Genomic DNA, 27,041 nt, shown 5'->3' with positions numbered 1-27,041 from the left:
TTTGACTGCAAACACCTTTAATATGAATACAAAATTCACATAAGATATACATTCTGAGGAACATAAATGAACTATTACAAGAGATTATGACAGAACAAAAACATAAAGAAGCCTCTGTCAGGCCCAGAATTTAATGAGGAATGATTACAAAGTTTGATTTACAGTTACGTTACAGTTGTGTTAAGCACTGAAAACTTTAAGAATGTCAGCTGAAAGGCATTTGAACATACAGTACATAAATCATACAATCCACACTGCTGTAATTAACATATTTGAAGTATTTCATTTTACTTAACAGAACACAAAGCAACATAACGTGCAAATGAGGACTCCAATATACTGAATTTAAAATGTCTATGATAAAACTTACATAAAATTTTACATTTAAGGACTACACGATCAATGGAGAAATTAAAAAAGTATCCTCCATCCCATTACCAAAGTATGCCTTTCAACTAAACAGAACAACCATACTGGCCTGATGTCCTCTGTCAAAACCACACCTGTCCATAAAGGTTAACCAGAGCTTTAACTTGCTCCAAGTGTACAGCGAAACAGCATTTACACAGTCTCCTTCCCCTCATTAGGAACTGACTAAACATTACATGAAAGGGTTCTTGGATTATGTACATTGATGGAAAATATTATCTTATAAAAAGGCACATACCTGTGATTTAAGGCTAGTACGGTATTTGTTTCATACAGAAAGTAAAATTTTAAATGAGATTAGTACATTGAATGGTTGGCTTCACTCAGCAAACCACTTGGTGCAAAGCAAAAATGTGTGCTTAGAAGCCTCAGACTGACAAGTGATTCTTGCTTTAGTGTTCTTGTGGGTTTCCCTGAACCTATAATGAAAAGTTACATCTTTTAAAAATGCATTTGCCGCAATTCCACTAGTCAATGAGCCATCTGCTACAGTTGCCTTACCTGCAGATATCGCATATAAGCCTTATATTATTAATCTGCAAAATACTCTTTTAACACTCTCCTTTTTAAAAGTCATATGAAAATTACTAAAGATGTTTTCCATATTCATCTATAAAATACCAGATGTTGGTACAAATCATGTAAACCTCCATTTGCAAATATTTTGACTAGCCACCAAAATGACCAGAAATCACAAACATCATTTGTCAGTGCAAATCTATTATAGTTTTGCTTTCCCTCCCTCCCTCCCCCCCATCCCAGTTACAGAAATAACCACCAACCTTTACATACAAAAGGAGTGCGTATGAAATGACAGAAATCATGTTTGGTTACCTTTAAGTCACCCACTTTCCCACCAAATTCAGTTTTACAGTATTATAAAAGGGGCAAATAATTAAAGCTGTCTGTGCAAGAATCACTACAACAGTCCTTCACCCCCCAACCCTTGATTATTATCAGATTTAAAGATTTAGGTTAAACATTGGGTCCTCATCTCTGATCCGATTACTGTTCTTCAAGCCAGGATGGGGCATCTGCTCCAGGTGTTTTCAATTTGATGTGGAACTGTTTAAGTGTCTGTTCAAGCTGTTTTTGATTCCCAGCAAAGTACGCTGCAATGGCATTATGGAACAGAACAAGCTGATTGTGCAATACCTTAACCTGCAGGCAAGGATACAGATAGGTTAAGAAGAGGAGGCAGATGTCAACAGCAGCACAGGTCAGTTATAAAAATTAAATAAAAAATAGGTGTATTTGAGATGCTCAGACTTCATACAGATTTATTTAATAAAAGTTTAAAAATATAAAATGCAAATACAAAATTCTTTAACCTTAGATTATGCATAACAGTCAATAACAACTCAGTACATGTGGACCAAAAAGCAATTCACTAAACAGCATGTTATTTAATATTGAACTCTTGAATTACAAGTACTTGATTCCTTGAAATTAGATACCAAACCTCTGTTTAAGATACCTACCTGCACGCCAAATGCACTTCCCTGACACAGCACATAACAAATACACTATCTAAGGATACAGATCATTTATTTATTCCCCTTGCAGACAGTTGCTGTTTTCCAGCTCAGGTATAACTAAACCAAATGAAACTTCTGTTCTTTGCCCAGCGATATTTCTTGCCTATCTCCTGTAACACAGTATTATTTAAAGCTCATTGGTCAATACCTTGACTATTAACATTTGTGCAAAGTAGTCATGAAACACACAGGTCATAGGAGTAGTCAAAACCAGGGCATCACTGTTTTTCTCTTCCAGTCTAGTCCATGATTACAAGCTACAGGCCTAATGAAGTCAAAAGTTATGTTTTCATCCTAGCACACCAGTAGACCTGAAGTTGTGAATGAACAACGGTATGACAAGGCATCTCTCCAGTTTCTCCTGCAGCCAAAACCTGTCCTTTTTATTCTTGAGTGTACTCTCAGCCCAACACAATCTTATTCTTGTGTCAGAGTCCAAATCCCTAAGGTGGTGGCCCTGTGCCTGTTTTCAGCCTACAAGACTTCGAGCCCAATAGCATTTTGCCAACACAGAACAGAGGAACAGGCTGGCTGACTGAGCCCACAGGAAGGATGTGGCAGGTAACAGATTAAGCTTTCTCTATTTGGATCATGGCTTCATCTCTCAGCAGAGCCCACAAAGGACAGCCTGCTCCTGTCATGCTGGGAAGTAGACGTGTCCTTGGGCCAAGGCTGGCCTATGCCTTACCAGTTGTCCATGCCTGTTCTAACAAGTTACTTGGCTAACATGCTTTTCTGAAATGCATACATTTCTGACTCAATACAGAAATACTTTACTGCCTTCCTTTAAGAAAATATCTCAAATTAAAAAAGATCCCAACATATATTAGACATGCCACTACACAAGAAAAGCGTAATATTTACATTATTACACAGAAATGTAATAATATACCTTTAAAACAAAATACTTTGATAAAAACAGGCTGAGCATGTGTGTGTATGCATGCATGAAGGTGTATATAAAAGTTTCAGCGCTAAAAGTTGAAAATTCTGGGTACACAACGTTTTTGAGGGGTTGGTTTGTTTGGCTTTTTTCTGAATAGTCTCATTTCACAAATTAAGTTTTGCCCATAAACTGACAACTGTACGGAGCTCAGTATACCCCTTGTGATAACCTCTCTTTGGTGGTCAAAGCTGCTCTGACAATTTGAAAACTGGTATCCCTATGTTTTACCCACTAAGAATTCAGGCTAACTTAATACATGTCAAAGAGGATGCTTTTTGCCTCATTAATGGTGTAATACAGAAAAAATTCCCCCATGAGAGGCATGTATGGTTAGAAAGCAGTTCACTGTGCACATCGTATCTTGAGATAATGTTTTTTTCATTTATAACAGACATCACAAAATTCATCATGCACTGATGTTTTAGCATTTAGGAGATACAGAATTTAGCTAGCTACACTTCTTCAACATAGTTCAGCTTTTCTGAGTCATAAAAGATGGCCTCTTTTTCAGTTTGTGTGGGAGCGTATGTCTATAAATACACATTTTTTTAAATCTACAAAAATTTTCAGCCCCAAAGCATTATGGAAAATGTCACAAGTGGAAAATGTCACAGCAACGTAAAGGGTTTGCTTTTAGAAGTTTAGAGCGCAAAATAGTTAGTAGGCACAGACTTTGCTTGTGCAAATTCTTTCATCTTTGACACGCAAGACTTCATGCAATCCAAGCCAGGAATTCTAGACAGAAGTACACTCACTGTTGTAGCATATTATTAAAATTCTGTAAGTTTTATTCATAGTGTTTATAGGGATTCAAATAAAACGGGAGTAATTAATCCACCCTCTCAGCCCAAGTTCATCAATTTGAAAGCAAAATTGGTACTTTGTTAGTAGCTTCTAACACAAAGCTTCTGCGAACTGCCCTGAAGTCTCAGATAATTGTATAAATTCAGTCAGATCTAGGGTCAGGTATGTGCACACACACACACACACAAAGACAGGAACTTGCAGTGTAGAGACTGATGATTTGGACTGAGAAAATATGTTCTGGTTTTGGTGGGTTTTTTGAACTGCCAGAGCTACTCCATTGTATGAGGTTCTATCCGGATCATTGTGATGTAAATTTTATGATTGTTATCAAATTCTTTGCAGAGGTAAAAGGTATGACAACTTCTGCTCTCCTTCAGGAGCTGATTGCTAAGTGAATCCCAAAAGTGATTGTCCTGGGTTCAGCAGTAGCAGTTATTTAGCTGCTATATTATATATTCATATAATATATAATTGAATAATATATATTATTCAGATATATAGCTGAACCCAGGACAGTGATGGTGGGATCTTCTTATCCATAACTTAATTCAGGTAACTAAGATTGAACTTCTAGAAAGACTTCAGCTGCCCAACACTGTAAAGCTCTGCTGAGCTCTACTATGAAGCGCCAGCCAACTATGACAGAAAAAACTACATCGCAAATCACCCGATGCCCACTGCAAAAACACCCGCAATCACAGCTGAGAACTGGACAAGCATGCACTTAAAGCCAAGTTCAAACCTAACCAGTTTTCCCATGAAAGAATCTCAGCCTTATCCACTCCCATATCCAGCCATCGAGTCCTACTTCCACACTATGTTTCACCTTAGCCCTCTGTTGGCAAAACATTCATGCAGTTATGTAGTCAGTTGGATCAGGGAACAGATCTAGATAAAAACTAACCAGACAACAACATACTTGCTTTAACCTGGATCAGTTCCCCAATCTGATTCTCTGCACAGCTGCAAAAACACTTCTGTAAACATAACAGAGAAGGCAATGTGGAGAAAGGGGGACAGAGGATGAAAGAACCACACTTTCTTGCAGCAAAGCTTGAAGTGACTGTTAAGACTATGGTGATAAAGGCCAACCCTTGAGGTCTGTAGCACCTCTTCCAGCAAAGGAGCATTGAAGATTTGTGCTTTTCAATCAAAGAACATTAGTGGTATGTTGCTATAAATGGGTTCCAATGTATGACTAGCATGCCTGTCAAAAAGCCATCATGTTTTACACCTGGTCAGCATTTAAAATAATTGTTCCTTGTTAATTAACTACATACACCTATTTGTTCCTAATTACAAGCAGAGTAAGCATTCTATAATAGACTTGGCAAACTTAAGTCTCAAAACAAAACTGAACTTTGTGGATAAGCATAAAAAAAATGGGCATGCCCTAAACGGAAGATTTAAGTAGATACTATAGATTGGATTTAAGCTTTCACATTTCCTCTGGATGCTCTTAATATTTCACTCTTAAAGATTGTCCTCTTTCCCCCACCTCCCTCTGAACACCAGATTTTCTGTGGCACAGTAACTACAGATTTCTTTACAACCTCCTCATTCAGACTGTTTCACCCATCTCAACCAGAAAGACTACCCCATTCTAATCTCTGTACCTCCTCACAGCTATCATAATCCTTTCCCCTAGCTATCTTTACTTGAAGTTATTTGGTCTAAACAGTTACATCATCTGGGTTTCCACTACATTGCATATTGCTTTCATTTGCAGAAGCAAGCATTTACACATCCAACTCCAGAAGTACAACTCACAGCAGCTCATTCAACCTCCTGTACATAGAGTAATCAGTTCTGAGCTCAGGATCAATTGCTATAATGAAAATTAATAGAAAACTTGTATATGGTGGTTTTGCAGACAAACTTGCAGCTTTACTTGCTGCAAGTAATGAAGTTCTCTGAACTTTTGGGGGCTTTTAACTGAAACATTAACATATAAAACCTAGAAGGAAACAAGAAGACAGCACAAGGAGACTGCAACCACGTGAAGCATGTTTTCCCCTAAATGTAGGGCCCAAACAGAGCCCACCAGCCAGCTAAACTGGCTTTGTAGTTCCTTTGCAGTGACATCTTGAATCACCTCCCAGTTTTCCCTGCTCTCTTCATATGTCATGCTTAACCAAATATGGGGCAAACATTCTGAGTGTGAACACAACCGACTGCATCCAGTGGAGGTACATTTACAAAAGAACATCTAGGATTCTGTTTTGACATAAATTTGTCAGACAAAATAAGATTCAGTTTACTCTTTTTAAATGTTCAATATTGGTCAGTCTAATAGCATTTATTGGGAGGTAATAACGAATAGATTTATCTAATCTAAAATTAAACCCTAAATTGCTTAATTGCTTAGCTCGGAAGGTTTCATTACACAATTCTGTTTTCAACACAGAAGCAATAACAACAGCTAAGCTTGAGACTACACTGTACTACATCCTGCGTCAATACTTACAGGACTTGAAGTTGAAAGGTTTACAATCTACAACAGAAAAATTATACAGCTACTGTACCATTTTCTTACCTAAAAAGACTTCTCTAATTAGACTCAGAACAAATATTAATTCACATCCGGATCCAGCACCATAACAATATGCATTAATAAAGTTGATGATTAGAGATCTGCATGTTCTAGTATATAATAATACGAGTCTGGCAAGGCCATGCCTTGATACAGCTGCTCAAATACTAACCCTCTATTTGCCTTGCAATAAGCCTGCAACAACACAGGCTTTCTAATACAGACTACAAAAAGGCTCTTTGTGAGAGACTGAGTAAACCCAGCATTTTGTCCATCTGATCTTCCTTTATTTTGATTCTATTAAATAGGCACCAACATGGACCTGGGGATAGACACACAAAATGGCAAGCTCCTGTTACTATGAACATAGCATCAGTATAACCAGTAAAATTCCCTCTCCGAGACTACTTTAACAGCTTCACAATACCAAAACTACCCTTCCATATGGGAGTTCAGCATCATCTAAGGTCTTCAGTTTAAGCCATTTCCTAAAAAGTGCACTACTCCCACAACTGAAGTAGCTGTGTTGCAGACACACTCAAGATTGTGCCCATTGTGTTCTTTCTTCTTTCTACCTTCTCCTTCATGGTTGGCACATGCTGTATTTATAGATGTTTAAATTATGACGGATTGTTATCATGTACCTTTCAAAGAAGCAGACCATCTGAGATTATTAAATCTGAAATTAAAATCTAGTTCCTATGCTTAATGATCCTACACTTATTAATAAGCCTTTAAAATGTAATAAGTAATTGACTTAAGAGGAGTCACATACACTTTGTATGCAGCTAAAAATCAAAAGCAATGTTTGTAACAGTTATATAGTTGTCTGGCACTTCAGTTGTGCATCCCAATTTCTTATTACTAGCTGCAGGACAAGTATGAGCTCTAACATTAACAATAATAAAAGAAAAAAATCAAAATAAATAAATCAACTGACACCAGAAAAAGGAATAAAGATGTCAGATTAGTACGAACATCACCTCTCAGATAACCACCATCTCCCACTACATCCCAGGAAGCAGTCTGGGAACAGAAGAACAAAAACTACCAGAGACAACTCCAAGCCAGGAAAAAAAAAATGCTCCTGAAATGAAAATTCACAATCAGGATTAAGATTACATTTTGTTTACTATGGAGAGTCCTATACAACAAATAGAAAACACCAAAGTAAAGCTTACCTGAGTAAAGCTCTCGGTAATTCTATTTAAGCCAGTATTTGACTGTAAAGGAAGTCCTTTCTATGGCTTACTTGGGAAAAAAACTACATACACCCTTTAGTAAATATTTTGACATCTCTAGTGTCAAAACTGAGAAATGTCCACCAGCGATAAAAAGGCTTAAGCATGTGAAAGTTCCCTCTATATTAATCTAAAAGAAAAGGCAGGAAGGAAAAAACAGTCTCTTTCAGAAACACAATTTGTAGGCTGTGACTGCTAACAGGATGCTTGGTCTAATTCAAGACTGTCACTACGAAGACAATTTCTTTAGTGCTCCCTAAATTATCATCTATTTTAGTGTTTTTCAAAATTATGGAAACTTTTTTATATGAGATGGAAACAAAATGTTTTCATTGTGCAGCTTTCCTATCTGTAGAAACATAAATTGATCAGTCTCACATGCAGTTAATGCAAACAAAGAGGAAGCTGGGTAAGTGCTATTTTCAACCAATCTGAACTTAAGCATCTGAATTCCTGTACAGGAATCAAACCATTTCAACAGAAATATGTTATTTGAGTAGCAAAGTACTTAGTAGAAAATAAAAACAAGGGGGAGGGGGTGGGGGTAGGAGAGTATACCCATTTTCAATCTAACGCCGTTTTAAAAATCAGATCTTATGAGCGTTTTCTAATTCAAGCATAAATATCAACATTTAGATTAGACTTTAGCTTGTTCAAGAATATAATTTCAATACGTATTTTTTCAATTTGAAAGTTAATGGGCTATAAGATCTGCAAGAAACATATATGAAAAGTCAGTTTTCAATCATCTAATGATCTGGTTCATCAGCTCTTAATTGGTTATGTGGTTCCAGACCGCCGGTCCTAATGCAAATGCCCATATGAAGTATCAGTGCTCACAAGCTATGTTTTTAGCATGTATTGGTTTGGAAACCAAAAGGTTTCTTGATTTTCTCCACTTTTTTCTTCTTCTCATCTGTTGACAATTCATGAGTCTTCCGTTGTCATTTGGGGCCACTCCTATATTCTCTGACAGGCAGCTGTTACCTACATACAGACAGAATCATAGAATAGTTAGGGTTGGAAAGGACCTCAAGATCATCCAGTTCCAACCCCCCTGCCATGGGCAGGGACACCTCACACTAAACCATGTCACCCAAGGCTCTGTCCAACCTGGCCTTGAACACCGCCAGGGATGGAACATTCACAACTTCCCTGAGCAACCCATTCCAGTGCCTCACCACCCTAACAGGAAAGAATTTCCTCCTTGTATCCAATCTAAACTTCCCCTGTTTAAGTTTTAACCCATTACGCCTTGTCCTACCACTGCAGTCCCTAATGAAGAGTCCCTCCCCAGCACCCTTATAGGCCCCTTTCAGATACTGGAAGGCTGCTATGAGGTCTCCATGCAGCCTTCTCTTCTCCAGGCTGAACAGCCCCAACTTTCTCAGCCTGTCTTCATACAGGAGGTGCTCCAGTCTCCTGATCATCCTCATGGCCCTCCTCTGGACTTGTTCCAACAGTTCTATGTCCTTTTTATGTTGAGGACACCAGAACTGCACACAATACTCCAGGTGAGGTCTCACAAGAGCAGAGTAGAGGGGCAGGATCACCTCCTTCGAGCTGCTGGTCACGCTCCTTTTGATGCGGCCCAGGATATGGTTGGCTTTCTGGGCTGCCAGCGCACACTGAAGCCGGCTCATGATCATTTTCTCATCAACCAACACCCCCAAGTCCTTCTGCGCAGGGCTGCTCTGAATCTCTTCTTCTCTGCCCAACCTGTAGCTGTGCCTGGGAGTGCTCTGACCCAGGTGTAGGACCCTGCACTTGTCATGGTTAAACTTCATAAGGTTGACATCAGCCCACCTCACTAATTAACTCACACTGAAAATGTTAATCCACTGCTAGACATGAAGAAACTGACAAACTATTATCTTTTAAGTAAGTTTTGACCATATTTTCATTCCTCTGAAGACACAGGAAATATAGTCAGAGATTATTATAACCATTTCACTTACTATGAGTATGAACAAAAATGAGATCTTGAACACCCATCATTTTTACATCTAATTAGAAACAATTTAGAAGGATTTGTTTATCAAAGAAAGCACAATTTAAAGGTGTGTTCCATCTGGCTACTCTATTTTTGCCTGGTAGACAGAATAAGAGGGGTAAGAATCCTATCATTAAGTAGGTATAAATGAAATGGTACGGTTGGAATAAACACATATGGGAAAAACTCTTCAAACCAACAGTTCAAAAGCCCTATTTAGAATTAAAACTATAAAAGGCGTTAATTACAGAAAGTTGTATTTCTCAGTTCAGGCTTAGTTCAGGTTATCAGTTTAAAGAAAGCTTAATTTTGAAGAAGCCTATTCACAGTTCTCTTACTTTCTCTGTGCATATCCTCCCTGCCAGTGTTGGCAAATACAAGTTTTAACTCAATCTTAAATCAGTAGTTATATGACTTATTTAACCATTAAATGCAATAAACTAGAAAAAGAATACTTTTCCAAACTTGAAAATTCCCATATTAACAACTTACTGACATGTTTGCCATTTGTGGGAAAAGCTTGATAAGGGACTTCTAGGGCTGCCTGCTCTAATAGTGTGTCCTCCAGCAAGAACTCAGAAGATGCAGCTTATTTTCTTTGCTCATTCTACTTTTCTAGCCAGATACACTTTAAGATCTAACAACTAAAGTACTTCCAAAAAAGCAGAAACTTACAGGATAAAACTCCTAAACATACAATGAGAAGTTGTAGCTTACCTTATTTTCTTCCAAAAATTTCAATTTGATAGATACATCATTACGCATTTTGTCGTATTTCTCTTTATGTGCTTGAAACAGTTGCTGTGATTGCTCAATCTTTGGCAGAGTGTTTGCATCACGAGGGCCAAGATTCAGCTCTTCTAGGTCTGTTCGATAGGCATCATATTCAATCCTGAGAAGAAAGAGGAGGAGGTAAAAACAAAAATTATAAAAATCTGAAGGTAGAGTCTCTTCAAAACAGACCTCAGATACAGGGCCAAATACAACAGAACATGAACAAAACAGTCAAGTACAGAAGAAATAAAAAACCCGGCCAAGTTTTTTCCCCCTCCTCCCATTTATCAAGCAAAACCATCACTGTATAAAGCCGCCTCAAAAAGTATCCTCCCTCTTGTGTTCCTGTCTTGGCCACATGCTCCCAACCCTCTGTTTTGTGCTGGCTTCAGTGTTGAGAGCCTTTTCTGCAACATCTCGGCTTCTGCTGTTGAATTAGTACAGTGAAAAGCTTGTATCGAGAACAAGAGAAGCACCAAGAGCAGGATAGCCCCTTTAAGCAAATGTTTTGAGCAATGGCTCACTTATATGAAACTCTGCGCTAAGGCTTTTTCAGCATGCTCTAGGCTTCTCTGTATGCATTAACTGGAACAGTTTCATAGTTCTTCAACAGTTAGTTTTGTGAGAACTTGTCAGCCCTATGGATAAACAGGCTGCAAAGAGATGATGAATTATTTATACTCTACTGAGGGCCTATCTTATTTTCCTAGGGATGTCAGACTCTACAGATCAGTACCACCACTGAAAGAGATAAGGGAAAAGAAGGACAGGAGGTTAAGAGTAACAGCTGAATAAGTATTTAAGCTAACTCTGCACCAAAGGTATATATCCTGCTTCCAGACAAGACAGCTTAAAACTATTTTCTAGCTTACGCTTGCCCTCTCCAAATACTGGATACTGCTAGCAAAACTAGAATTAATGTTACAGTATGGGCTCTTGCCTTCAGATACCTGTCAACTTTTTAATTGAACCAGCTAGTCTTCATATGCTACTATTTATTTTAAAAAGTTAAAAACCTCCTTAGTATGCTTCCATACATTAGACTGTACCACTTCATTACATCACTAGAGATGAACCAGTCATATCTTCTTCCCATTTTAATGGAAAAAATGAAAATGTCTTTAAAGCATTTTTAATACAGAAGTTTGAATATTCAGTTTGGTTTTCGAAAACTTTTTTTTCCCCCAAGACAGTTTAAGTTAAGCTTTCCATTAATCAACATCTAGCATTTGTAAGTGGGAAAATGTTAGTAGTTTAAAGATTGTATCACGAAATTAATCTTCTGTTTCCCAGTGTTACATATAAGCCTATAGAATACTGGATCCTTGCCACATAAACTATTGATGTATTTTAAAAGGTTACTGCAAGTGGATGAGGCAAATGTAGCAACAGCTTCTAACATTTTTCTTCTTCTCCTTATACAACATGTGCTCCTTTGTTCACAGCCATCTAGCACTTGATCAGGTAAAGCAACAGACACCAACCAGAAATCACTCCAAGGTCATGGGCAGCCCTGCCTAAAGCCACACTCTTCCTTCCATATTTCTTTGCAGCTTTCAACTAATGGAACCTGGCATCTCAGCATACGATATATGCCAACTTTAATGGAACAAACTAACCTATTTCTAGCTTTTCTAATACACTTTCTCACAGACACATCTAAACCTGGAAGCAAATCAGGTTTAAAAACGGGTTAGAAAAAAACAGCTTTTCAGTTGGTGTAACTGCTCCAAAGTAAAATGCAACATTTTCAGAGGTAAAAGGAATAATTATTCACAGAGCTGTTCCTAATTCTCATTGCCACTATGATTCAGGCGTTATTTAAAGAGCTTATGACTTAATTCCAAGAAAGTAACAAATAGGGAGTTGATAGGAGGGGAACAGATGAATGCTGAAGTACAAGTGAGGACAGGGAAGGAGAGACACAGAAATGACCTATTTTCACATTGCCTATCTAAATATCAAAGCAATAAGTTACTATTTTGCTTATAAATAAGCATTAGAACAGAACAATTAAAAAGGCGAGGAAGAACTTAAACTCATGCAGTTTGCATTTCATTTTTACTTGAAAAGAAAAATCACAAAATATTATAAACTACGACCTTCGGCAGATCAACACATTTTATCCTATTAAGTCAAAGAAAGTCAGAATGGAACCAAGCATCAGAAAGGAAAAGTCCCAACCCAGGCTTTAGAGTACTCTGCCACATTCAAAAGTGACCTTCTCCAGAGCAGGAAACCCATTATCTACTGCTACACGTTATTCACTAAGAATTCTCTTCTTTATTTTCCCCTTTCTGACCAAGCCTGCAACTTCAGCGTTAAAACTGAAGCGTGAACTGCATGTTTTGTGCATCAACAGGAGAACAAGATGAAATGTTTTTCAGTCAAAGAGATTATTTTACCTATTACAATGTAGCTGGATAAAAGGGTTAGTCTTGCAGGGTCACACTGCTTAGAAAGCCATCTTAATCTAGCACAAGGGACTAAAATAGATCTAATTACTCCTAGAGCTAACAAGTAAAATTAAGTCTACAACAGAACATTTACAGAACATTTGAAGATACGTGCAATGAGGCATTTAACTGTAAATCCTAATTATATGTGAGCTGTATTACAAGGTTTTTATCTGACAGGTTAGTTACTCAAATACAAGGACTAAGATGATGCAAAGTCTGTAGTTTCCTGCAGATTAGTTTGTAATGAAAACAGCTAAACATAGAATAGCTACCTGGCACTTTCATACTGTTTCACAGTCAATAATGTATCCTCAATTGTTTTATTCACCAATGTATTCACACTGGCAATAAAAAAGTTAATAGCCCCAAGAAGAGTTTCTCCATTTTTAGCTAGAAGTTTCTGCGTATCTGCATTGTAGCCAAACTCCTCCTATAAACAAAGAGCAGAGAAAACAAAACTGTGTATCATTGAAAATCATAACATTCATCAGCAACTGTATTAAAAAATACAAACACACAGATGCAGCAGTTTTTTCACGTCTGTTTGGGTATGGTTATGATTAAGCAGGTATGATTTCAATACAATATTCAGATCACAGTTTTTTATGAAATCTAACATCAGTAAATCTTGGTTTACAATACTGTTACCACACATGATGTTAAATCCTATTTTATAATGTGATTTTTCTGCACTTGGAAGTCTTGAATGTTACGCAAAAGTAAGCGGTAATATAATCTTCACATTGTCATTCATCAGTGTTTTAATCCTGCATCTCCCACATTAGGTAATACTTTAATACCCACAGAGACACTACTACATTAAATACAGTAATATGACTAAATTCACAGGGGCATACTGCATTAATTAGCTATTAACTTTTGTTCTGCCATTCTAGAAAAGGCCATTATAAAAAAACCCCAACATCTATCACAGTTTAATAGGCTGTAAATAATTGAAGAGCAGAGCATTATAATGAACAGCAAATAAAAATCATAACTGAGCTAAGCCATAAATTTCAAAGGGACAAGGGTGAAATTATTTCCAAGGCATTTCAATCATATTTAGATATGTTTGTTCATGTCTGTTTGTTAACAGCAGTGTAAGCCTTGACCAAGTCTGCAAAGATTTTCCTAATGCACGTATGCCAAATGAGCCCAATTATTATATTTATGTCATCCATATGGCATCTTCATACTCTGCAGATGGGATTTCTCACAAGAGTACAATCTCTGGCTGCAATGGCTGTAAAACACTAGGTTCATCATATTTGGAACTTGGTCTTCTTAGGCTTGAGCACTGCCAACAACTGACTCAGAAGTGCCTTATTCTCCCAGTTTCCTTTAATCTATCTAGAACATGAACAGCTAAGCTAAACGTATTTCATGTTAACATTAACGGCCTCATGAAGGTAAGAGTAATGGGCAATACTAAGGGGAGAATCCTCTAGAACAGGAAGCACAGTGGAAGTGAGCAATCCAAAGCAGAAGAAAAAAGGAAGAGAACTTTGGGCAAGTGTTCACGAGCTAAACCCTGTCACCTTTGCTTTGCTTTTTGCTTGGGTGACAAAAGCAGTCAGCCAAATCACTACAGATCTTGCTGAAATAAAAATAACAATCTTTTTCAGCTGGTTTTGTTCTAATGTTACTATGTAGCTGGCAATGTAAGTGCTAGCACAGGAAAGAAATAGGAGGATATAGGCAGAGACAACAGCAGCAGGACCACCCTTTTCAGCCATGTTTAGTCCCATCTCTTTTCCCTCCCACAGGCATGACTACAATTAGTTTTCCAGCTGGTCCTCCTACACTACAGATCCAAGTGAGCAACATTACCAATTTAAAGGAGAAGGTTAAGGACGGGACTGCAGTGGCCTCCACACTAGACACCAAAACAGTCCTTCTGCTGGTTTGTACAGTTTCATATAGAAGCTTTTGAGTTACGTCCATCACTTCTGAAGATACCTCTTACAAAACAGACAGGAGGAAATCCTTTCCGTATCAGAAGTTTACACTCAGTTCATCCTCTATGCACTGGTCAATTAAAATCGGAATTCATATGTCTATATAATTAGAGGCACATAAGCCTGGAACCAGGAGTTATCTTTATATCCAGATGAGAAACAGCAAAACATTTGCATTAAGTAATGCCTCTGCAGATATCACTCTGAGATCTCATTTTGTAATCATGTATAAAGTAAGAAATATTACGTTAAGAATCAGTGTGGGTTGGTTTTTTTTTTGCTTGGTTGTTTTGTTTTTTAAGGCTTGTTTGGTTGTTTTCTGTTTGTTTGTTTTAAAAAACTTACATACTGCTACCACATTAAACATTAAGGACTAACTGTTCAGAAATTTTACTTTTAGCCTTGCACAAGTTTTAGAGGCAACAATGCTATCCAAACATCCGAGAAGAACAGGCCAGGCTACAGATGGTAATACAGTACAGATTAAACAAAGGGGAAACACAAAGAGGAAAGAGACAAACATCAGGCAAGTCTCCAAGAGGCAAAGGTTAGATAACTTTTATTACAGCAACAGAAACCTTTATTTGATTTTCATCAACAGCCCCATTCAATAATCTACACAAGAGATGAATGAGTGAAACAAATTCCAAGACCAGTACAACATGCTGAAAGAACCTGGAAGAACAGTTTCCCACTAGAAGTTACAAGCTATTCATGGAAAAACCCCAAAATAACCCACATTGATTAAACAAGAGCACGATGCCAGATTTAACCCAAATTTCAGAAAAAAACACCCAGCTTCAGCAAATACTTCATAATAATCACTCAGTTCTGCCATGTGGTCATGCTCACATTTGTGTCAAGAGTAAACTGCTGATTAAAAACTTTTTAGATTTAATTTCTTAGCTGCTAAGAGCACTCTACTTTCACAGACTTCCATCTGTCAGACTTATATTAAAAATTCCTGTACTCCAGCGCAGAACTCTCAACTTTTTTCAGGTAGCTATCAATTAAAAGCTCCTGTATGCAAGCATGAACTCTACTTCCTCCCTTAAAACTCAATGGGAATGGACAATCATGAAAAGGGAAAAAATTGAGTTTTAAGTTTAATAATCACAAAGATAACTCGGGCTGTTTCAGCAGCTATGTTTTAGGGAATCATTAAACCCCTTAAAACTGTTTTTCCAAAGGATCAGCAGCAGTATCAAAATGCTTTAACTTTGGAAGTACAGAACAATCAATGTAGCAGCAAGCCAGCTACTATGCTTTGTATGCAACATCTACCTTCTCTCTTTACAGCAGTTTTATTATCAGCAACAAATGTGCCAGTGTTACCTAAACTTCCAAACTAAGGATTCATAACAACCCAAGTGCAGACAGATATCTAAAGATTGCCTCTCTTGCTCTGAAGCTCCAAACAACGTTATGAATACAGATTAGTCCTATTAGCAGCAGAATTCTGATTAAAAAAGGACTTTGAGATGAAATCTCAATGCTTAAATATGCTACAGAAAAATGATTTACTCACATTCAATGTTGACAAGTGAAGTAATGTGCCCTATTCTACTTACTCCCAGGCATATTCCTCAAAGACATCCTGTAATTGCAATGACGTAACACTCTGGAACACTTTGATGACATTTCATTAGAAGCAAAATTAATAGTAAAATGCATCTTCCATACAAAGGAAAGTTATCAAGTTCTTGAGTCCAACCATCAACTAAAGGCATTGTTAAGAAACAATAATGAACTACAGTAATTTCAATAATTTCCTATAGTCTTAAGTGAATTACATGAGCTTTTAACACAAAGAATATGTAATATATTGTTAACTATAATGTTTAGAAAAGTACTGCTAACTACTATGTACCCTGCACAAGTCAATTAAGGCTTATCTTCATCTCTGGCATTTCATTTTTTAACACTATAAAAGTCTTACATGAAGTTCCAATGATTTCAAACTCAGGTCAGCAAATGCGTCTCCAAGTTGCCTTTGGGTATGTACCATCTGGAAGAGCTGTGTGGACAGCGTCTGTGCCAGTCTCAAGATATTTTCGTATTTCTTTTTGTTATCTCTCAATATATCTATTTGAGCTTCTAGTTCCAGATCTACTGTTCTTGAGCCACGACCCAATTTTTCAGAGATGATCTGCCGTGTACACTGGGGGGGAGGAGAGAGAAGAAAATATTAAATTATAAAGAATCAAATATATTCAACACAACAGAGCATACACCCCTTTTCAGCTTCAAGGGACGTATAATTACACACAATTCTTTCACAATCGCCCCTCCCAATGGAAGTTTGCACAACAAACTGAAAAAACAACACACTCTTTAGAAGTTTATCAGGACTCAGCAAGAACAGTTGGACAAGTCTCAACTCCTACTAAGATGAATATTCAAGTTAGCAAATCAAGAGCATAACTAATTGTTTCTCAAGTAAAAGAACACTTATCTCTTTTTAGGTTTGGTGAATCTCATTAAGTTAAAAGAAGCTATGCAGTCCACTGAATTAAAGTCAGTTAATGAGAGTATTACCAGTTTTGCTTAGAAATCTAGTTAGTGATCTTCTGCACTTTTTCTACCAACCATTCAATTCCAAATAATCCATGATATGTTTTCAAAAACTGTTATTTTGTTGGGTTTTCTGGGGAAGGAGGATGTAAGGAGATGATGGTTTTCAGCACGCTTTTTAAAGCTGACTACGAAACTGGGAACTCCTACTGAGAAATACTCAATATTTCTATTACTATTAAATAGTAATTAAATATTAAATGGTATTACTATTAAATTAATTTATTATTAACACATCTTTAAAATGGAACTGATCGTGTCAGAAAGACCTAATATTTCTTTTCACGAGTCTAATTCTGAACAGATTTGCAGTTCATTAACACAGACAGCAGAAAACATGCTTTTACAAGGCTGTAGACACTTTCACCCAGCCAATGGCTGGGACAGCTCGGGCTGCTACCACATTCCACTTATCTGTGACACCTTCTCTGACAGAGATTTCAGTCCAACTTGGCAGCAAGCCTCCCAAATACACATTGGGGTTTCCATTGACTTGGACATATGAGAAGCCATTTGCAAAGCAGATGTGCCATACAATTTCGCTATGGAAAGCAGGAAATATTTACTGTTACAGTAAGTCACTTGAAGTTAATCTGTGGTCCCAAGAGTTGAAGAGATAACTAGGTTACACATACAAAGAATTACTGCTAGAAACAGAATTACAAGGAAACAAAGTTAGTAGTAAATGCCAGAACTGCTCTGAAGGGGCTTAACTTAAGTGCAAAGCTGCTATTTTGTTAGGTGAAATAATGCTCAAGTCTGTCTTATATCACATTCTCCTAATACATTCCATCACTGCATTTCCTAGGGTTTCCATATTTGAGGACTTCAGTTAAATCCAGTCCTTACTTACATCCAAAGGAGATAACATTTGATCTCCTGTAACTTTTATGCACTTTCTAAATTTAATACACAAACACATGAAAGGCTCAAGAATGATCAAACACAACAAACTGGTCATAATCACAAGCTTTAGATAGGAAGGTGCAGACTATTTGGGCTACTTCATTAGATTCAAACAATTAACATGAAAGAGCACTGCTCATCTTGTCTGTCAAGAATCAGAAATTTGGGAGAGCAAACAAATCACACCAAGACAGAATACAACACTACTGCTAAAGCCTGCAACAGAAATTGCAAAATACAGCTTAGCAATAAGTGTGGTCAGAGCATAAATAAGCATTTCACTAGAAACCATGGAATCAATGGACAAATTTGGTTATTTTCCATAAAAGATGGAAAATACCCCAACCCTCCCTATGGAAATGCTAGAGAAAAATCTGAATCACAGAAGGCATAATTTTTGGAAGCAAAAATAAATTACAAAGGACTTATTTTCAACAAAGGAGTATCTGCTTCAGAAGCTACAGCAAAACACCTAAAAAAGCCTCAGCAGTGATAAGTAAGAAAAAATAGTACTTGGAAAGACTTACACTGCATGCTTTGTTAAATTGAGATGTAGCTGAACACTGAGACTGAAAAAGAGCAATTGACAAAGAAGATGCACCTATCTGGTTTGATTTACTCTGATTCTAAGCAGACTAGTAGAGACCCACAAGTTGCTATATATTCTCACCAGCAAATGGAGAGAATTCCGTATGTGAATTTCATTTTGCATTGGTTTAAAGAACATTGTCCTGAATAAGCCTACACTCCTCAAAAAGAAGTCACACAAGACAAAGTTCAGGAAAAACCACTTCAAAGAAAAAAGCCCCAAAGTACACGTACAAGAACTGTATTTTAAATTGCATGTTAAAAGGCAGACAGACCTTACTGAATTTGTCTCAGAAATAAATGTTCCACTAGCAGCCCAGTGTTAGAGAGAGGCTTGTAAAACAGGTATATTGGTTTTCCTCCTTAAAAGTTTAAGAAATTGTGTGAAAAACAAGAAGATATGCTTTTTATTAGAATTGCTGAAAATCAAGAGGAGTCACAACTTTCCTATGCCTATGTCTTTGCTAAACTGAAAACACCTTTTTCATCCAAAGGGGAGACAGGAGAAGGAGAAAGAACAGAACCAGCTCTTGACATTAGATTATGGGAAGAAAGGCAATTTCATTTGATGCAAAGTCATAAGAGAGCATAAGACTGGAGAGAGTCAGAACGGACAGTAGTTGCAAATGCAACAGAATAATTCTACCAAGTTATAAGTTATGTGAAAAAACAGTCTATGAAAATTCATGGTTAGGCTAGACAGAAGAGCAGCTTTAACCTCCTGTGATTTTTCAATTGGAAGCAGTTTCTTAGAAACAGAAGTAAAAGTGGAAGATAACAAAAGCATTTGTCTATCATTCACAGAAACACACATGGAACAAAAAACAAGGTACCCAAAATAAAGGCATACTTAATCATCTCTTCACGGATGGTATAACTTCTGAATGTATCCAATAACATAGATTTCACAACTCCCAGTACAAACACTTTCAAAGAGGAACTACTGTCAGATTCCTAAAGAACTTTCTAACAGCAAGTTTCCCCACTAACTTTGCTTGCAGATTAACAATTGGTACACTGAATAGCATGGATTTCAGCTCAGAAGGGTTCAGCTGCTGACTCTCCACTAACAATTTGCTCTTGCATCTTCTAACCTATGATCAGTTAGCTATTACACAATAAGGAGCAGACTTCTTCCTACCTTACAGGAACCAAAACAAGTCAGTATATCCACAAACTAAAATACTGTCCTTAATCAAATTAAATAGGCTTTTTAATGTAGTCTACATATAAAGTGGTTTCAAATGTATGGCATCTGCAGGGACATTTGCCTAACAGTCCCTCAAGTCAGAAAGTATTCACAAGCTCTCTGAACAATCCTATTCCTCCAAAAACCCTGTACAGAAGTCAGTATGGGACTCCAGAAAGATAGTAACTGATCTCCTTAGGCATAGAATCATAGAATAGTTAGGGTTGGAAAGGACCTCAAGAACATCTAGTTCCAACCCCCTGCCATGGGCAGGAACACCTCACACTAAACCATCCCACCCAAGGCTCTGTCCAACCTGGCCGTGAACACTGCCAGGGATGGAGCATTCACAACCTCCCTGGGCAACCCATTCCAGTGCCTCACCACCCTCACAATAAAGAGCTTCTTCCTTATATCCAACCTAAACTTCCCCTGTTTAAGTTTTAACCTGCTACCCCTTGTCTTGTCACTACAGTCCCTGATAAAGAGTCCCTCCCCAGCATCCCTATAGGCCCCCTTCAGGTACTGGAAGGCTGCTATGAGGTCCCCACGCAGCCTTCTCTTCTCCAGGCTGAACAGCCCCAACTTCCTCAGCCTGTCTTCATACGGGAGGTGCTCCAGTCTCCTGATCATCCTCGTGGCCCTCCTCTGGACTTGTTCCAGCAGTTCCATGTCCTTTTTATGTTGAGGACACCAGAACTGCACACAATACTCCAGGTGAGGTCTCACAAGAGCAGAGTAGAGGGGCAGGATCACCTCCTTCGACCTGCTGGTCACACTCCTTTTGATGCAGCCCAGGATACGGTTGGCTTTCCAGGCTGCCAGTGCACACTGAAGCCGGCTCATGTTCATTTTCTCATCAACCAACACCCCAAGTCCTTCTCAGCAGGGCTGCTCTGAATCTCTTCTCTGCCTAGCCTGTATATTTGGCATATTTGGAAAACAACAACAAGCTTATAGATTTCAAGAAAACAGATTAAAGTAGTCTTTGTTTGCTGTGCCATAACTGGTGGGATTCTGGATTTAGGAAGGGGGAGGTTTAAGCCAAGAAAGAAATCTAAAAATCTAGACTTCACAAAGACTACTGCCCCAAACCAATGTTCTAAACAAAAACATGAGACCACTTCTCCCAGCATTTTTCACCAGTTCTCTGCTGTTGCTTCACGCGTGTTTTCAGTCATTCTGTGATTGAGACATAGGGATTTTCTTAGTTCTGTTTTCTAAATCAAGGCACAAAAAAGAGAGTAAGGTCAAGTCCTCCCTATTTAGTTGTGGTACAGCAGATTCAATCTCAAGACTCAATGTTTCTTAGACAGAGAATTTTAAAGAACAGCTTCAGCTGAATAGCATGTATTCTCATCAGGCCACAGCATGCTCCAGGAGTAGCTGACAGCCTTCTGCAGCTGCCACAAAATTTAGATGATAAGAAAAGCAGAAATTTTAAAGACCATCTAATTAGACATAAAGATGCAAACTTCCAACACAAAGAACAACATAAGCATTTACTGGTGGGTAAAATGTCTCCATCCCTGCTTCCCATCCTCCCTAGGAAGGAAGTTCCTATCAGGACTTAAGAACACAGGAGGCATTGAAGCCTGTGTTCTACAAAGAAAGGTTTTTTCCACAGGTTCATTTTTTCAGGGTTTGATGTAGGTCCCACTGATGCACAACCCACCTGCCCACACTTCTGTCACTGAAGTTGCAGGCATAACAAAAAGCTATTTTTCGAAACTGGTCTTTGTTTAAAACTCCTGACAACAATGTATTCCCTGAAAACTGTTCCTTACCTTATGGCTTTTTAATGAGTCACTTCTAGCAAGCTGCTGTGCTTAAAGCACCTTTTCTTTTTTCTTTTGTTATTATTTTAACTTCATCAAATCCCAACTGATCACAAAGAAGCACCATATACAAAACACACACAATTGAAGCAACAATTCCAACACTAAGAAAAAAGAATCAGCAGATAGAACAAAACCAGCAGAATAGCAATTAACAAGTGCTGAAATCTGTACATTCTGTATGTTGAAGGAGACATTAGAAATGCAATTTTCTTAACCTTGTTAAATCTACAAATACTTATGAAAGGTTTTCCACTTAAACCCAGGGATTCGAAAAGGTTTATAAAGAATGCTACACTTGGAAGAAAACTAAGCCTTCCCTATGCATTCTTGCTTGTGCTCAATGTTAACAGCAGATTACTTTCATACAGTAGTACAATACTTGGGAAGCTTTTGACCAATCTAGTAGCAAACTCAGTTCTAGCAAACACACACACAACAACACACACACAACAACACACACACAACACCACACACACAACACCACACACACAACAACACACACACAACAACACACACACAACAACACACACCACACACAAATCTGTCTGCTTACCTTGTAAGTGTTTAGGCTCCACCTTCTCACTAATTCCAGTTTCTCCATTGCTGGATTCTTTACTTCATCTGCTAACACAACTGGTCCACTCTTCTGCTGGGCTCTGCCTCCTATGTCAGATAAAGCAAATCTTCAAGGCCTTGCTTTTTGCTTGTTTGTTTTAAAGGGGTTAATAGCAGGTATGGAAGATTTGTGCAATTTCACATGCAAAAGCAGAGCAAGGTGATAGTAAGAACTTCAGATAAATATGCAGCTTTTCAAAATCAGCTCCAGAAAGAACTATTTAAAAACTAATATAAAACCTGTATGCATATCTCACTATTTCATCTAATAATAGGCTGAATAAAGCTTACCTGAATGCACAGAATTTTATTAACCAACCTTAAGCCAGCTTTTTAGACATGTTTATTACCTTAATCTATGTTTTAAAATTCCAACAGTTGGACACCCTCTTGGATTTAGCCAATGTAAAAGCCTGTTTACAACCTGCAGACCATTACATGGAAATTAGTGGCATATAAAAACTGTTGACACAAAGTACAACTAATAAATTTCAAAGCAGATTTTTTTAATCTTTTCCAATGAACATCATCCTTTCCAGAAGATGTATTCAGCCAATACTTATTTATTTCAACTTTATTAGCTCATTGCATTAGGAATAATTAATTCCATAAACCAACAGCATAAAAACAGCAGTGAAGATTTACGGTCATGAAATATCTAGGGCAAATTGCCACACATTAATTGCCAATACTTAGCATTTTCAGGCTAGTATGGGATAACGTGGGATTCTAAGTTTTAATTTTGCAAAAATATTTCCTAGTGTCCTAAACAGCAAGAACTGCAAAGCACTACCACCTTTTAAGCAGTAGTTTTATTTATTCTTGCACAATTTTGACACTCCTGCTGCTACTTAAAGTCACCTTAGCCTTGACAGGTGACTGTATTATTTATGTAAATAGATGTTGGAAAAAGGTCTATACAGATGCCTCAAGATACTCCTTTAGCATCAAGCTCTACTATGTTCTTTACATCTTCAAAATGCTATGCAAACATTAAGTAATTAATCCTCTCAACACCCTTATAAGGTGACTGAATAGGTTTTCTCCTTTTACATAGGAGGAAACAAAGATGTTAAGTAATTTGCCCATAGGCACAAATGAGTCAAGTGGCAAAGGGTGTCGTGAATTCCTAATGGCCACCTCATATTCAATTCTACTGGAATACGTGATCATTTTGGCAAAAAACAGACAAAAAATCAGCTTAAATCTTAATGAAAAATTTTAGTTACTCCCATTTCAGCTACCGTTTGTTATTATTAATATTTGGTAATTACAGAGCAAAAAGCAGCATACAGGAAGGCAAGCAGAGGTTACTTAGTGAACTGTTAAAGCCAGAGATGAGAGCCACCAAAAAATCCCGCAAGTTTTATTTCCAACTAACAGTAAATCAAATTATTAGAGACATGAAGGAGTTAGTACAGTGTCAGCAGAGACAAGGGCGTTATCCATCCAGGGCTATGGTACCTGTGGGAATAATTAAATCACAACCTTGTCCAGCCAGTCTGCTAGCTGCTGCACTGCTGGGAGATACAACAGATGATTTGGGTGATGCTGAGGAACCTGAAAAGGGGACGTATTTAACCATGAAAATCCACCTCTTGCCTTAGAAGGTAATGTACACTTTCACACAGATCAGACAGATTTGGGGTTTATTTGGGGTGTGGGGAGGGCTGCTGTTTTGTTTGCTTTCCTATTTTGGGGAAAAACGCACAAAAATATTTACTTCAGCAACACACTAAATAGAAGCGTTCAAAGAAAAGTTGCTGGAATTTGATGGAAATGCTTTTTAAGAGGTACAGCTGTTCATGTGAACTACTCCAAGTTTTCATGACAATCTTTTTCTCTAGGTCATTACTGTCAAACTGTTTTTTGTAACAGTAATCAAAATAAAACTGACAGCTTCACCAGTGAAGTAGGTACTATCAACAGAAAATTCCATTGAACATTGTTACATAGAGCTTCCACAGCTGAAACCTCCTTTTTCAGTTCTAGGTAGATCTCACTCTGAGGGGTGAAGTAAGCTCTGAAATCTATGCCAATTTCAGATATACTTGATTAACATCTGCTCCTAAGTCTGTGTAAATACACAGCAATAAGCTATCCTGAAGATCATACAAGCCATTAGCTGTGAAGGCATGTAACCTCCTTCCTAAAAGATTCTACAGCATTGGTTTGTTCTCTTTCAAAAAGAAAAAACGAGAAGCCAAAGTGACCTGCTCCATGTCTGCTCTCTAAGCTGTTTTAGCATTATGCTTTTCAGAGCTTTGCCTTCTTTCCTATCACATAAATGTGAAGTAACATCTAAAATTTTCAGGACTTATAAAACCAAACAATCAAATCAGCTTTTCCTCTGTAGTGATGTGTAGGCATTATACCGGGGGGAGCTTTTATTACTTTTGTTGAGAGATTCTGAGATGCGTCAGGGCTGACAGCATGCTGGAGGAAAGCAAATCAAACCTAAACTGTAGTAGTTTCAGCAAAATTTAAGTTACCAGTAACACAGAAAACATGACTCAATGTAACTGAATCAAGAATCAGCTTCCACCTTTTAAACATACTACAGAGCACCACTAACATGGGGTACGTGACTCCAATGATTTGGATCCAATAGCACAGAAAAGATGAGACCAAAAGATAGCTCACTTGCTGCGTCCTTCTGCAGTGATACATTGCATAAGAACTGCAACTGGATTCATCCAGGCATAAATGTTTAACTGCAAGATCCTGCTAAAGGCCTAAAGCCTGAATCACTTCAGTAAGCGAGCCAAGACAAGCAGTTAAAAAAAAAACCCTCATAATTTGACAGAGTATTTATTAATGCAGCCTATGCATGCTTCATCATTCCACATCCCCCAAATCTTAAAGGCCCTTCCCCTCCAGTACTGCCTGTTTTGCATTCAGAAATGAAGCCCCGATAAGGACACTCATACAGGAAACGGAATTTTTTAAATAGGGCAAACTTTTTACTTTTGTCTATTGATTCATAAGAAGTCTGAGTTTCTACCACCTCTCTCTCTCTGATTTAGAGCATTAGGAAAAAATATCCTTGGAGGAAAACTGTGATACTGTTAAAAATTACATGTCCAAAGCTCATTGTTTGTATGCATAGTTTTCTACAGAACATTTGAATAAATGTATTAGTGTAGCCTCAAACATATCTTCAGACACTTTTTCCTTTACAGGCTAATGCACTTGACAGATACAAAAGTTACCCTGCTAATAGAATGCAAAAAGGGAAGAATGGTGAACAGTTTATCATCTGCCCAGTTTTTAGCTCAATATTTTGCTAATTTCAAAGACTTCAAGAAACTGCAGCATTCACTTTGTAATATATGCAAAGCACAACATGTAAATCACTGTTTTCAGAAGCACAGAATTTTAACAAACAGGAAATGAAACAACATGTAAATTCAATCTATGGCTACAAAGAGACTTATTTGCACAGCTGCTCATTTGAGATCATTTCAAACCTTTCAAATTCAGAAATTGTCAAATCTACATAATTCCTTAAAATATCACTTTCACATACTCTATCATGGCACTCTACTGTTTTTAGACAGGTGGGAAACACTGACATTACTGGCTTGTTTATCACTTTGTGTTTCTCACTGTTTTATACTAACTTAGATTCTCTGAAATATGCATTAATACTTGCACAGTGAATTAAATATTAATTAACCAAAATCCTTCTGCTATAAACAACCGCAACTCTGTGCTGAGAAAATGAGAACAGACACTTCTTCATTAGTTAATGCCTGGAAAAACAGACCAGAAGCCTTATTACTCCTAACAACCATAAAGTAATATACACACTGTAACAAAAAAAAAAAAAGACAGACAAGTCTCAGGGGCAAAGAAGAATTCCATTCATTAATCTCCTCCAAGTGAACAGTGTATCAAGAAATAAGTAACTCCCCAGCCATGTTTCAAATCAGAACAATACGTGCAACATGTAAATAAAACTTTAATGCAATGTAATAGCAAAATTCTCCTGTCTGACACCATTTCAAGGTGCTCAATGACCTCCCTTCCTGTAAATGTAGACCAACTTAATTAACACTGAGCAGGTTCCACTAGTCCCCTGATAGACACTACAAGTGCAGCATATATCCTCTATTTTAACAACCCAGCTACCAGAGAAGATAAACCAGGTTGTCACTAATGCACATCTCAATGTGTTCACTTACACCAAGATGCTCAAAGCAGCTAGAGGGCATTGTTCTCCTGTCAATGTGAAAATATGCCTAAAGATTTTTAAATCGAAAAATAAAGACAAAAACAACCCCAGTTACCTTTTCCTGGAAACGGTCCTGCCTCAACGACTCCCTCTTTGGTGCTGTCAAAGCCATGAGATGTTATTTTGGTTTCAGAAAGTCCAAGTTCAACTGGTAATGAATGTTTCAAGTCCTTGGAAATATATGAATAAAATCGGAAAGTCAATGTTTAAGAAAGATAAAAGTGACTCAGAAGTATTATAATGCAATTCCAGCAGCTCTCAGACAGGCACTTTTTGCCTTTAGCCTGGAACATCTTTACTGGTGTCACAGCATTCTACTGCAATGCACAAACAGAACATAAACGAGCAAGAAACACTAATAATAGCCTGTGTATTTATTCTGGAATATTTTTTTATTGATGAACAACCAGAAT

General features: G+C 37.6%; 1 protein-coding gene across 4 annotated transcripts in view; it reads right to left on the bottom strand.

Annotated features, from left to right (window-relative positions):
- ARFIP1 (ADP ribosylation factor interacting protein 1) overlaps window positions 1-27,041 on the bottom strand; it is a 43,914-nt gene continuing 16,873 nt past the window's right edge. Inside the window, exons 3-9 of one of the 4 annotated variants that reach the window (XM_065692857.1) lie at window positions 26,684-26,798; window positions 23,880-23,951; window positions 22,330-22,439; window positions 16,618-16,839; window positions 12,993-13,150; window positions 10,205-10,379; window positions 1-1,590 (exon numbers count right to left, since the gene is read on the bottom strand). In XM_065692857.1, the coding sequence (XP_065548929.1) occupies window positions 1,435-1,590; window positions 10,205-10,379; window positions 12,993-13,150; window positions 16,618-16,839; window positions 22,330-22,439; window positions 23,880-23,951; window positions 26,684-26,798 (1,008 nt within the window). In that variant the 3' untranslated portion in view covers window positions 1-1,434. Of the gene's footprint in view, window positions 1,591-10,204; window positions 10,380-12,992; window positions 13,151-16,617; window positions 16,840-22,329; window positions 22,440-23,855; window positions 23,952-26,683; window positions 26,799-27,041 lie in introns of all 4 variants that reach the window. The other 3 variants (XM_065692847.1, XM_065692862.1, XM_065692872.1) reach the window with 3 other exon arrangements.

The sequence above is a fragment of the Lathamus discolor genome, chromosome 1 (genome assembly GCF_037157495.1).
Source record: "Lathamus discolor isolate bLatDis1 chromosome 1, bLatDis1.hap1, whole genome shotgun sequence".
NCBI classification, from domain to species: domain Eukaryota; kingdom Metazoa; phylum Chordata; class Aves; order Psittaciformes; family Psittacidae; genus Lathamus; species Lathamus discolor.
The sequence above is the reverse complement of the archived record's forward strand: the minus strand, read 5'-3'. Positions and strand labels throughout refer to the sequence as shown.